Below are 12,389 nucleotides of genomic sequence, written 5' to 3'. Positions count from 1 at the left end.
AGCAGGAGTGCAAAGATGTTGCAAAAGCTTCCCTTTACACTGAGTGACACGAAATATTGGAAAGAACCAAGTGAGCTTGAATTGAGTGTGCCAAATGAGTTTTGAGACATCTCTCATATCATGAAGTCTCAAATTCCGTGATCCGACTTCCCCTATTCGCAATGCGACCCCGCCATTGTTTCCAATCTCCCTCGGTGAGGATTTCGTCCGGCAACATTGAATCCTCCGTATACACCAAAAGATACACAATTTACTAGCAGGGCGGATGTTGATTGGATGAAAAATATAACAATCTCAATTTCAAATGGCGTCAATGCCAGCCTAAATACATCTTGCAGGTAGTTCCCAATGAACAATCACCCTGCAACATACAGCCGCGATTCCGACACGGTGGAGTATTTTGACATCATCGCTTACTTTTGTATACTACAGCCACGATTTAAAAGATGCTCGAATGCTATCGATGACATCTCTCAGACGGCAATTTAATTTTTGAACATATTCTACACTTTCAAAGACGCTCCACAAGACGACTTATTGTCATGGCGCCCCGGTATCAAAGCGTTGCTGTAATCGGCGCCGGTCCATCTGGTATCTCTGCCGTCAAAGCCTTGCAAGAAGAGAATGTTTTCCAGACCATACGTCTATTCGAGCGACGGGGCCACATTGGAGGAATCTGGCAATACGATGACATTCCCGATCTGTTTCCGTCCCAAGAGTCTCCTAGTCAACAAGATCATGAAATCCCAAGTCGTCTCCCGCTGCTCACATCTCCTTCTCCCGAAGATGTAACGTCTCGCACAGGCATTTACGAGGGCCTTGACAGCAACGTCGGCGCAAAAGTCATGGCTTTCACGCACACCCCTTTTCCTGAGATAAATTCGGCGTCGTCAACTAGACACTTAGGGCGGTCCAACCCAACCCGACCATTTGGGGTGGTGAGAAAATACCTAGAAGATTTGTTCCAAGACTATTTTCATCTTGCCTCGCTCAATACAACAGTCGAAAGGGTTGAAAAGCGAGACCAGAAATGGACTTTGACACTCCGTCAATCCGGCCACGGGGATGGTAACACCCCCAAGGACTATTGGTGGGAAGAGCAATTCGATGCTGTGATTGTTGCATCGGGGCATTATAGCGTGCCCTTTGTTCCGTTCGTTCCAGGGCTAAGTGCCGCTTTCGCGCGCCATCCGACCGTATTTGAGCACTCGAAGGCGTTCCGAAAGGCAGACGATTATGTGGACAAGCGTGTTGTGGTCGTCGGGGGCAGCGTCTCCTCGGCGGATCTTGTCGCGGATTTACATGCCATTGTGAAAGGCCCTCTCGAGCTGTCCCAGAGAGGGAAGAACGAGGCGCTGCAATCCGCATGGGATCTACCTAACGTCAATGCTAGACCAACGATCAAAGAGATCCAAGCAACGGCAAAGGGGATAAGCGTCGTGTTCTCCGACAACACCCTTTTGGAGGGCGTGGACAAGATCATTTTCGCCACTGGCTACAAGTTGTCCTATCCATTCCTTGTTCCAAATCCAGTCACCCCAAACAACCGGGCAGCAGGGTTTTACCAGCATATTTTCAAGATCGGGGATCCATCGTTGGCTCTCGTCGGCCAGGTCCGCGCTGCAATCAGCTTCCGGGTCTATGAATACCAGGCCGTTGCCGTTGCCCGATATTTTGCTGGTAGAAATGCAGCATCCTTGCCAACGCCACAAGACCAGGATCTTTGGGAGGTCCAAAGACTCCAACACAAAGGCCATACAGCCCTGTTCCACGAAATCAAGCCTGACTTCAAGGACTATTTCGATTTCTTGACCGATTTGGCTGGCCCCCCAGCACCGGGAACGGGTGGTTACACACTCCCTCCTTGGGATGATCGATGGGCAGAACAAGGATTCGAGATTCTCCAGCGAAAGGATAAGTATTGGAAGTCACTACGAAGAGCAGCGGATGGATTAGAGGTGACTGCTAAACTGTGAAGTCAGCATTATTTACCCCGTACATTCCATGGGAAGGAAAATGTATATGTCGGTCAGCGACAAGAGCGAACGCAGTCGACCTGTCACTCTGGCTTGTGTGCCAATTTGAAGCCAAGTTAGCATAATTGTGGTTGCAATAAGACAGCGAGGATTTACCATTTCTATTTGCGTGCTCAACCATTGTCTAGTTCTCAAATGCTGTTTTGCAGCTTTCAAAACACCGCGGGCGGGGGTGGGACTGTCCATTGCGGTATGTCGCTCATCTTTCCCCTTATGAGCAATGAATGCAGAAACAGGAGTTTCCCTTTGTAGTCAAGATGTGAAGAATAATAAGTTCGATGCTACTCTGACTGGCTCCATTCGACGGTCTTTTGTCGCGCGGGCCGGCCAATTTCCCCCATAAGACTTAGCGCCAACCATCGCCCAATCACATCTCAAGGATTTTACATGGGCTGTCGGTCACGAAAATGGTTGGTCTTCGCTTAACTCGTTCTATAGCAGATGATTACAACGTGCAATCAAACCACCCGTGCAAAACAAAGTATATAACCATGTTACTCCCAAGGTTACTCCGTACTCTGAGATAAACATCCTAGCATCTCCAAGTCATCCGCCATCATGCTCGGATTTTTCTCTTACGGTATACTAGCCATTGCTTCTGTTGCAGCAGCACGCGATCCCACTGTCTATCTCATTCGACACGGAGAGAAACCCAGTGACGGAGGAAATGGATTGAATGCACAAGGGCTCGAACGTGCACAATGCCTCCGCGAAGTGTTCGGCAAGAATTCTGGGTATAATATCACCCATATTATGGCGGAAACGCCTAAGAGCAGTACGTTTTATGTCCTCTCTCCATGCAGCTTCGGCACAAGGGCTAACATGAACGGCACAGATGGCAAACGTGCCCGTCCCCTCGACACCGTTGAGCCGCTAGCTGAAGACCTCGGTCTCACCGTCGACACATCTTGCGACCGTGATGATCCGGGCTGTGTCAAGGACGTGGTTGCTGGATACGATGGCAAAGGCTTGGTCAACATACTGATTTGCTGGGAGCACGATGCACTTACGGATATTGCGGAGAAATTGGGAGTCAAGGATGCACCATCTTATCCCGACGATAGGTCAGTCTTCAACCCGTGTCATAGTTCTCGCTCGACTTCTCTAACATTAATATAGTTTCGACATCATTTGGACCCTCCCAGGCCCCTACGACGAAATAACCGCGGAGACCAGCGAAAATTGCCCCGGTTTAGATGATTGAGTAAATAATGATAAAGTCTATAGTAGGGTTAGATGCTAATAATAGCTCATTCTCAACTCGGCTCTTGTAGGAAGGCCTTAACAGGTCCTTCGAATTATTCCTATGCATTGATTCAGTTAATTCATAGATTGTTTTGCAACGTTTACAGATTGTTGAGTGTTTTTAAGTCGAGTGCATGAAATTCCGCCTGTACTTGCGGCACACTTCTACTTCGAAAATTACTACTCCGTAGCTTACTAGTACTTATGGATGATCATTTCTTATGTGTCATCCTATGAGGAAGAACCTGAGCAAAATCGAGTTTTACTATGCCACGACTCTCCACTTTGCTTCTACTGCTATCGCGGTCATCTTTAAACCATTATTAATTACCAATGAATGCGTACAAGTTATTACCATAACCGGGCAATCTGACGACCTAGCAAGCAAGGCGTCTGATGCGGGGAACGCGTGCTGTTTACATAGTGAAAGGACCAGAAACAAGAGAGGATATATCGCATGTCCAAGTTGAATTTGAATTTGTAATAGTTTGAGCATAGAGTAGTAAAGATTGCGGTTGGTTCATCTTGGTATTAACAAATTATGGTTTGAACACAAACAAAAGCATGAGGGATTGGGATCCCGTTAATATTTCGCAGTTAAGACATGTTCAGGAGACTGTGGGGGATGGTCAAACTCTTCGGAAATATTAAGAGCAATTCATCATATTGGCAAAGCGTGTCTCCACGTGGACAAAGTAATGATTCTGGTTCCAATTAAGAAACACGCGGAGATAATGTACCAAGTTATGGAGGCCAGGTACCTATTCGACGTGCGAAATGGTGCTTTCCTTTTCATTGGTCTTGGGAGCTTGGACGGTTCCTTCCTCTGCGCGGAGGTCTGCCACTTTGTCGGACTGAATATCTCCCTTCTCCAGCCTACGAACATGCTTATACTGCACACTCGTCTTCCAGGGCGTAAGACCGGGGGTGGCAAACATGGTTTCGACCTCCTCCAGGGTTTTACCGGCTGTTTCAGGGAAGGCGAAGAAGACATGGACAGTCATTGCAAAGCAAAAGACTCCAAACAATACATAGACCTTCCATTTGATGTTTTCAAAAGCGGGAGGGACGAAGTAGGAAAGGGCAAAGTTAAAGATCCAGTTAGACGACGTTGAAAGAGCGACAGCCTTGCCACGCAGGCGAAGGGGATAGAGCTCAGGGGGGTAGATCCAGCTGACAGGACCCCAGGTTGGCGCAAAGCTGGCGACGAAAAGATAGGTGCAAGCAATGACTGCCTTGGCGGCCTGAGGGGACCCTGAGAGATCCCACGACTGTTCGGGAGTATTGTTGAGACCACCCGGTGGGGCTGGTTTGCCATACGATGCCATGATGCCGGCGTTGGCAAACATGAACACCATCATGAGGGTAGAACCGACCAAAAGCGGAGTGCGACGGCCCCAACGATCAATGAACACCAAAGCTAGCACAGTCATCACCACGTTGATGATGTACTGAATCGAGGATGCGATAAGGTTCGAGTTTCCAGTGAGGCCGGCCATACCGAATACATAGGTAATATAAAGCATCATGACGTTCATACCAGTGAGCTGAGACCAAATTTGCGTGAACATACCGAGGTGGGTTCGGTAAATCATATTACCCTTGAAAAGGTCAAGATATGAGGCATCCTTGTTATTGCGCTCAAATTCGACCATTTCACGGATCTCGTGTAATTCGGCTTGCACGAAAGGCGCATTTCGGTCACCTTTGGCATGGACCGACGCCAGAACCTCAAGAGATTCTTCCCAACGATCCTTCTTGGCCAACCAACGTGGACTTTCTGGCAATAGGAAGACGCAGCCAAAGAGCAGGGCAGCGGGAACCATCTGCAACCCCCACGGAGCGCGCCATGCAGCGGTGCCCTTCAAAAAGCTACAGCCGTATGAGACGTAGAACATGATCAAGATACCCCAAGTGATCGCCCACTGTTGTGCTCCCACCACCTGTCCACGCTTACTGGGCTGGGCCAACTCGGCGACATAGACTGGCACTTGGGCGCTGAGTATACCGACAGAAACTCCGTTGATAAAGCGGCCAACGACAAGCTGGGGTATTCCAAAAGATGAACACACGATGGCACTACCAATGCACCAGATCACTGAGCCAGACTGGATGGCCCCGCGACGACCCAGATAGTCGGTTACGAAACCAGAAGCTAGGGAGCCCACCCAGGAGCCACCAGGCATGGCAGCTGAGATACCACCCTGAGTGGAAGAGGTAGGGCCACCGCATTCATTGCTATCATTGGTGCCAGTTTGGTTGAAGAAACACTTGTACTGCTGGGTGCCGAGACTGCCAGAGATAGTCAGTGATCATCAGCCTCAATCTGATATTTCCAAGGAATGGGAAGCCTTACATGGCGGACATAGACGCGATATCAAAACCGAATAGTGCGCCGCCGATGACGGCCACCGCGGTGATGACATAGATATTAGTTATCTTGTAACCCATAACTAATGAAGTTCCACAAGAGAGTCTGATTAAAGATGGAGGAAGAAAGAAGAAGAAGGGATAGAGAGCAAGGGCGAGAGATTTTAAAGATACGATCCTTAAATAAAATACAATAAAACCCCGAATGGGAAAGGAGCAAACTCAAAAATCCTAAAAAGAACCCTGAAAACGCGGAGATGCGGAGATGCGGGGAAAAGTGGGTTCCCCGGAATACTACCTGCATTATACGAAGTAGATTCCCACTGCTGTACAGATGAATATGCAAATTAATACCCAGTACGTAGAGTCAGTAGTTAGTGGGGAAATACTATAGAAGGAAACCCGCCTTTTCAACTTCGATAATGACCTGCCAAAGCCAACCTTGGAAGCTTCCGAGTCACCAAGTCACGGATTATCGGCTGGATATCAAATTAGTTTGTGGTCAGATGCTAGTGAGCCCCATATTATATGTAACATTATATGTCACCTCAAGCCACATGGTATCATCGCGTCGTCGGACATTTGCCTATCTTGTTCAAGGGTCGTGGTGGAAGGTCCGTGGATGAGACTTGCTGTCTCCTGATTTGGCCTCCTTTGTCTACAAGACATAAAATTCAAAACTAACTTTCCGTCACAGAAGACTGAGCACTAATCATCATCTCGATGAGAGCCGACACGCGCCCTGTGCTGATGTCGATCTTGGCTTATGAAAGGCGGGTGGTCAGACCTCCTTGACAACACAACACGCCTCTCCCGCCATGATTTGGTAACACGGCACATGCATGCAACGCCCTCAGAGCCTGTTTGTCCGACCAAGACACTCGTGGCCATAGTACGACCCGACTAGCATGCAGGATACTGGAAGCAATTTTCAACGCTGATTGACTGGTATATCACACTGAACCATTCTTCCCAGGAGCTCTGCTAGGTTGAACCTCCATCTCATATTCTAGGCTCATAGCTAGTATCGCCACATTGCGGTTGTGGCTGGATAATTGAGTGCGCCCCCTACAAAGTTGTAATTAAGACGCTAAGCCCACCTTCAGGGCTACGGTTACCAGATTCAAACACGCGGTCTCGGGGTAAGATCCCGAAACAAAGGGGCTGTTTTCTCACGCCAATTGCTGACCACTAAGAACCGGTCGTTTAGAACTCGACTCCTTCATCCCTGCGCCGGCCATCAATGACGTGGGAAGAACCCCTTTGGGGAGCTAAAATCGGGCGGGAACAATGCATCACTTCCTCCCGCCTCTCCCTTTTACTCGACACATGTCTAATAATATGGTGCGAATAGTTTCCTTACCAAATTGAAACCAACAACCCGCCGTCTGCTGCCGTCTGCTGCCGCCTGCTGATCCCAGCTCACTTATTAGCCGGCAAGAAAATGTGATACACCTCCATCTACCTTTACTACAAGGCCAAGAATCTATGCAGAGTCCAGGATCAACAATCGAGATGGGAAACTGCGTTTAACTAACCGGTTGCATCTCCCCCTCAAATTTGCTAGCTTCAGACTTAGCCTCTGGTGTGATCAATCCTTCCTGGCTGTCCAGACTGTCTATACAAGCTTTGCAAGGTCGTGTTTGACGATCAGACTACCAGCGTTACATTTATATCATGTGTGGCTTACTGTTCCTTGTTTTTCGCCCGAAAAACCACTGAGTTGGTTTTTTGCAGAAAAACCAGCCTGGTCAATCACGTGACCCATCTGTATCAAGGATGACGGTTTTCATCCCAGATTCTGACAGTGTTTCTAAGCTTGCTTTGATGTTGCCACAACCGTATCTGATAGGATCTTTATGGGTAATCTAAAAACTGCAATACGCCCGAGGTGCTGCCACCTCAATTTAGCGTGACAAATGGTCTTTCATTAACATAACCTCGATCTATTCGGGCTATCCAGTGGTATTTGCAAGTTAAATTCGGACCGTATACGGTCAGCCACGGGAATCGAAAGCCAGCTGCAGGCCATAAGTCAAATCTGGACCGTATTAGGGTCATTACAGGATAGAAGCCGGCTGCAAGCCATAGTACGTTAGATTCGGACGGACTTTGCGTCGTCTACGCTCAGCAAACTAGAACCCGGATGTTACCCACAGAGGGGTACACGTGACCATAATGTAACTAGTTACCCCGCTGCTGTAGCTAGCTAATGCATCATCATCATTCCCCTGAGCTACCAGTGTGTCATCTGGTAGCATGTCCGTTCCGATCTAGGAGCAGCTCCTATTTTGACGAAGGACCCTAGTTTTGTTTTTTTCCATCAAAATTTTAACTTGCAGCACTGGCAGCCGGTGCTGCGCCATATCTTAGGCGACACTGGTACCCAGTGTAGCCACGATCCAAACAGGCAGTCAAGCCAGCAGAAAAGCGATCACCCCGCCCCTTGTCCTAAGCGACCCACCTTCAACCAATACAGAGCTCGATGCCACCACAGGTAACAGGCGAAAGGGCACTGCATAGAGAACGCCTAGAGAAAGCAATCTCGCTCTCATACCAGCTTCTGCTATACTTCGAGGACGGCACCAGACCGTACGCCCGGCACCTTAGCTCGGAAGCAGACATGTACAGCAAGCCTAAACGCCTCGGCACTCCTACAAAACATCCGCCAACATAGGCTTTCCGACACAGACGCAGACATATTATTTATGCTTACGTGTCTACCCGTATTGCTAACGTACGCGCAAGCTGCGCTAGCCAACGCTCACAACCCTAAAGAGAGAGCAGTAGTCAGAGACGCGCTCCGCTTTATCGCAGGACAGAACGCATTCGCAGACGCGATCGAGAGCTCTAAAGGACCCGCGACCCAACTCTTCCGTGAACTTAGCCATAACTGGGAGACAGGGAATCCCAATATCATTACAAACTCGTCCGAGGGTACTCAGGAACCCAGAGCCCCTTGAGCGGTAGCAACACCCCGGCACCCAGGGTGCTGCTGCTATTCTTCCGGGTCAATGACGTTCCCGGAAGCCAGGAACGCCCATACCCCAGCCTCAGCCTCCCGGAAGCCAGGAGCGCTGATAGATCCCCCTTCTTTTTTACTATTATCACTTTCTTTTTTATCGCACTGACACGCCGACCGGGGCGGTCGGATTTCAAGCAGGGGCAGATGTTACCCACAGAGGGGTACACGTGACCATAATGTAACTAGTTACCCCGCTGCTGTAGCTAGCTAATGCATCATCATCATTCCCCTGAGCTACCAGTGTGTCACCGTATGCGCCACTACCTCGAGTGGTCGTTTACGGGTAGCTGGTATGATCTATTATATTTGATTGGACTACGTTGTAGGGCTGCGATGAAAGAGGGAGAGAGTTGTATTTTCCTAAGGGACAGAATGCCCGACTACCTAGTACGGAAGGTTGGTACGGGCGACAAGTACCCACAGTGGGCACATGGTGATATTTCCTTTGAGCCGTGGTTTCGAAAGCCTTGGGCTAAAGGCCATGCGGCATTCAGCCCTTTGAACGAGGTCCGCCATTCGACTTTTTTTGCAATCTAGTTGTATAACCCCCATGCACTGTCCTTTACCCATTCAGTTTCGTACTGAGGTTTTTGGAGGCCTCCAAGTAAGACAATGAAAACCCCCTCGAACAACTTGAGATACCCTCTCTCGATTGGAGATTTGAATGATGCAAGAAGACGAAATTGAGCCTTTACACCTTGCCGTAAGAGACGATATAGCGGAGAGTTGGGGTGTGTTTCCCATAGTGAGGGACTTTTGTGACGGATAATCCGCACTCTGATTGCCACACTTGATCCAACATATATTGAAACTGTATTGCCATGTTGCTCTGTCTCAGTAATAACTGAGAGATAGATCCCATGTTCGTCAATTGACTGGGAGGGGGCTGGGAGCGCGAGAAGGCTTTCCAGTGTGATCGTTTCATCTTCAAATACCTTCAAAACCGACTTCGGTATTGCTATAGACACTATATCGACTAGCCAGTCGATATTAACTCGGAGAAGGAAACACCATAATCCCATAGTCATAGGTCGATTCCCCATTTCCACCAGGTTTACTGATTGGCTCCATTCTTGGAGCCTGGTAAGGACCTGGTGAATTGTATTGAGAAGTCGTCCTTGTGGCTTTGGTAAATTTGAGGTATCGGGCTGAAGCAATGTCCATGTGTCACTGTACAACGTCGGGTTGCGGGACTGATTCGCAATTTGGGTCATGGGAGTCTCTATGCTGAAGATTGAGGGGAACTCCAGCCATTAAATTGATGGAAACATGATAGACTTGATGGAAAGGGTGTACATACCGAGTAAGCAGGATGAGAGGTTGAAGAAGAGAAAGAGAGAAAGGAAGCAATTCCTGTGTATATATATACACTCCCTTCTATCCCAACTTTGTCTTGTAAGTTAAGAGTGAGTTATGCAGTTATAAGTGATAGGATGCCTAGATTCACAGGCTCTTAATAACTTACGTTTACGAAAGACTATGGCTACCTGATTTCTCGGTAGTCACACCATGGTGTTCTCCTCTCTAGCACTTTACTACTCCTAGTGACTCTGCTCTCACACCTGTCCCCCGTGGCAGGGTCCCTCTTCAATATTGAGATTAGAAAGTTTGTCCTCCCCAGATCCAAGCCTCATTCGACTCATATTCCTTATCTGCCATATATAAACTGAAGTAGCTCAATGTTATTCTGATGGTGAGTGAATGGTCACATGTCCTAGGTAATCCGCCATTAGACCCGTCTCGGGTGGAGCATTGTAGTACCCTCTGTCTCCAATAAACAACCAAACACAGCCATCTAAACAGCAGTCAAAGATAACGGTTTACATCCAATAATTGAATGTTTAAAAAAGTTAACAATGGCATGGACTCTCTAGGGCTATATGTATAAATGACTCGAGCACCACTCGTGCAGCCCTTGCAGGCAATCTCCACGGAGGGGATGGCCATCGATGATATACCCAAGGAGGAAGAGATCGAGTCTGACAAGGTTGCCTTCATGGAGGGGATGGACATTGATGCACCTAGAGATGAAAACATTGAGTCCGACATTTGGGGACGTGGACGTACTTCCCGGTCCGGAAGACAATGACCACTTTGAGGGAATCCACACCGGGGGCGATGAGTCATCACCCCAGAAATGAGAAGCAAATTGCGAGATGTTTGCGCACTAGGAGATTGTATACTATGGTGCGGTCTATGTGATCCCCATGCTTGCTAGCTGACCGTCCTGTATGGTTGGTATTGCTGTGTCGTTCTCGTCTTGCCTGCATGGCCAGGTTGCCCATCGTGCATTTCCCTCTTCAATATCTGAATTTCTGATGCCTGTGGCGTTGGGGATCAAAATGTAGGGTATTACCCTCACGGCGTACCGCCCACGTGACCATAGCTATCCGTACATATAGACCTCCCCGTTACAGTTACGAGAATCCCCATTTCCTCAATTTCCTTTATTCTCTCCGCGAATCTCAAATAAAGCATCTTCTCTTTCAGACCATGATCCACTACTCGATGCTTTGCTACCACCTTACACATTAGATCTACTGGTACATCCGCAATTACCAAATTACCGCCCGCGATGAACGGATATCTTCAATGAAAACTGACAACCACATTCTACCTTGGGCCGACCGCGGAGGAAAAGCTGTACGCGGTGTCACCTCCCCGCGACTGTTTTCAATAACAAACCCACGATCTGTTACACGATGTCCAACTCATAGGCACCCGCTAATGGCAATGGCCCAGGGTGATAACCCCTGAGCCATCATTCCCGGTGAGCCGCTGAAGCATATTCACCTAGCTACACATTCAAGATGTCTCTGGGTCCGAATGGAACCAATACCGGATAAATAAGAGTGCCATAAGACATAATACAACATTAGAAGCCGGATGTCTAGGGTTGAAAGATCATTAACGAAACTGGCGGCATCCGCGGGGGCTAACGTCGAAATGCCCGAAAGATGGCGGCGATCTGTTGATCAACGAGGGACACCAGACATTGCATTGCGTGTCGCTAACATGGTTTAGTCTGAGAGACAGAGACTCTGGGGTTTTAACAATTTGTTTCTACTTGCCTTGTTTTTGTAGGTGCGTCCAATGTCTCAGGTCGATCCTCCGTTCTCTCGGTCACCATCACCGAGCCCACTCGGGCTGATTCACCTTCATCATCGTCAGTTTTTATATTCCCATGCCTCTCAATATACATTTAATATCTTCCTAATTGCTACTCTTCGTGGCCTTTATTCCCTCTGGGGCGATGTAGATAAGAACCGTCTATACCTTAAAGCATAACGCCATGACTATATGACTAGGACACCATCTTCAGTACAGAGTATCGTCGCCTGCACCACCGTGCACCTAGGTGGCTCTTGGGCTGTCAATTTCTGGCGCTCAAACCAAACACTTCCCGCCCATCCATGGGAAATTCCGTAGAGAACGTAATTTCCTTGAGATCTGTGATATCGATTAATGAGCACAGTCGGAATTAGAATCCGAACAAGCGGCAAACCTTCAGACAAACGGAATTAACTCGGTTTCAAGATGTGGAAACGATGCTTTTTGTAGATCCACCGACTTCGGTATGGTGCCCTAGCATTGGCCGGATCGGATCAAAGTTTGATCTTCCAGAAGTCCGCAGGTGGCCAAATCTGCGATAAAAATCGATCTTGAATACAATACTTGAGCGTTGCTTTAATCTGTAATTAATTTCGTGGTTA

General features: G+C 48.2%; 4 protein-coding genes across 4 annotated transcripts; 3 read left to right on the top strand and 1 right to left on the bottom strand.

Moving 5' to 3' along the window:
- Nucleotides 1–542: 542 nt before the first annotated feature.
- N7518_008121 (uncharacterized protein) lies at nucleotides 543–1,976 on the top strand (the record flags this gene model as incomplete). Its single annotated transcript, XM_057189048.1, has 1 exon — nucleotides 543–1,976. The coding sequence occupies one exon, from the start codon at nucleotides 543–545 to the stop codon at nucleotides 1,974–1,976; it is 1,434 nt and encodes a 477-aa protein (XP_057040751.1).
- A 618-nt stretch (nucleotides 1,977–2,594) lies between these two features.
- Nucleotides 2,595–3,240, top strand: N7518_008120 (uncharacterized protein; the record flags this gene model as incomplete). Its single annotated transcript, XM_057189047.1, has 3 exons — nucleotides 2,595–2,811; nucleotides 2,872–3,100; nucleotides 3,156–3,240. The coding sequence occupies 3 exons, from the start codon at nucleotides 2,595–2,597 to the stop codon at nucleotides 3,238–3,240; spliced, it is 531 nt and encodes a 176-aa protein (XP_057040750.1).
- Nucleotides 3,241–4,042: 802 nt separating this feature from the next.
- On the bottom strand, nucleotides 4,043–5,732 carry N7518_008119 (sugar porter family MFS transporter; the record flags this gene model as incomplete). Its single annotated transcript, XM_057189046.1, has 2 exons — nucleotides 4,043–5,573; nucleotides 5,638–5,732. 2 exons carry the CDS (start codon nucleotides 5,730–5,732, stop codon nucleotides 4,043–4,045), a joined length of 1,626 nt encoding a protein of 541 aa, XP_057040749.1.
- Nucleotides 5,733–8,359: 2,627 nt separating this feature from the next.
- N7518_008118 (uncharacterized protein) lies at nucleotides 8,360–8,614 on the top strand (the record flags this gene model as incomplete). The annotated part of the gene is made up of 1 exon (XM_057189045.1): nucleotides 8,360–8,614. The coding sequence occupies one exon, from the start codon at nucleotides 8,360–8,362 to the stop codon at nucleotides 8,612–8,614; it is 255 nt and encodes an 84-aa protein (XP_057040748.1).
- Nucleotides 8,615–12,389: the final 3,775 nt, after the last annotated feature.

Source organism: Penicillium psychrosexuale (genome assembly GCF_028828465.1).
Source record: "Penicillium psychrosexuale strain IBT 29551 chromosome Unknown utg000004l, whole genome shotgun sequence".
Taxonomy (NCBI): domain Eukaryota; kingdom Fungi; phylum Ascomycota; class Eurotiomycetes; order Eurotiales; family Aspergillaceae; genus Penicillium; species Penicillium psychrosexuale.
The sequence above is the reverse complement of the archived record's forward strand: the minus strand, read 5'-3'. Positions and strand labels throughout refer to the sequence as shown.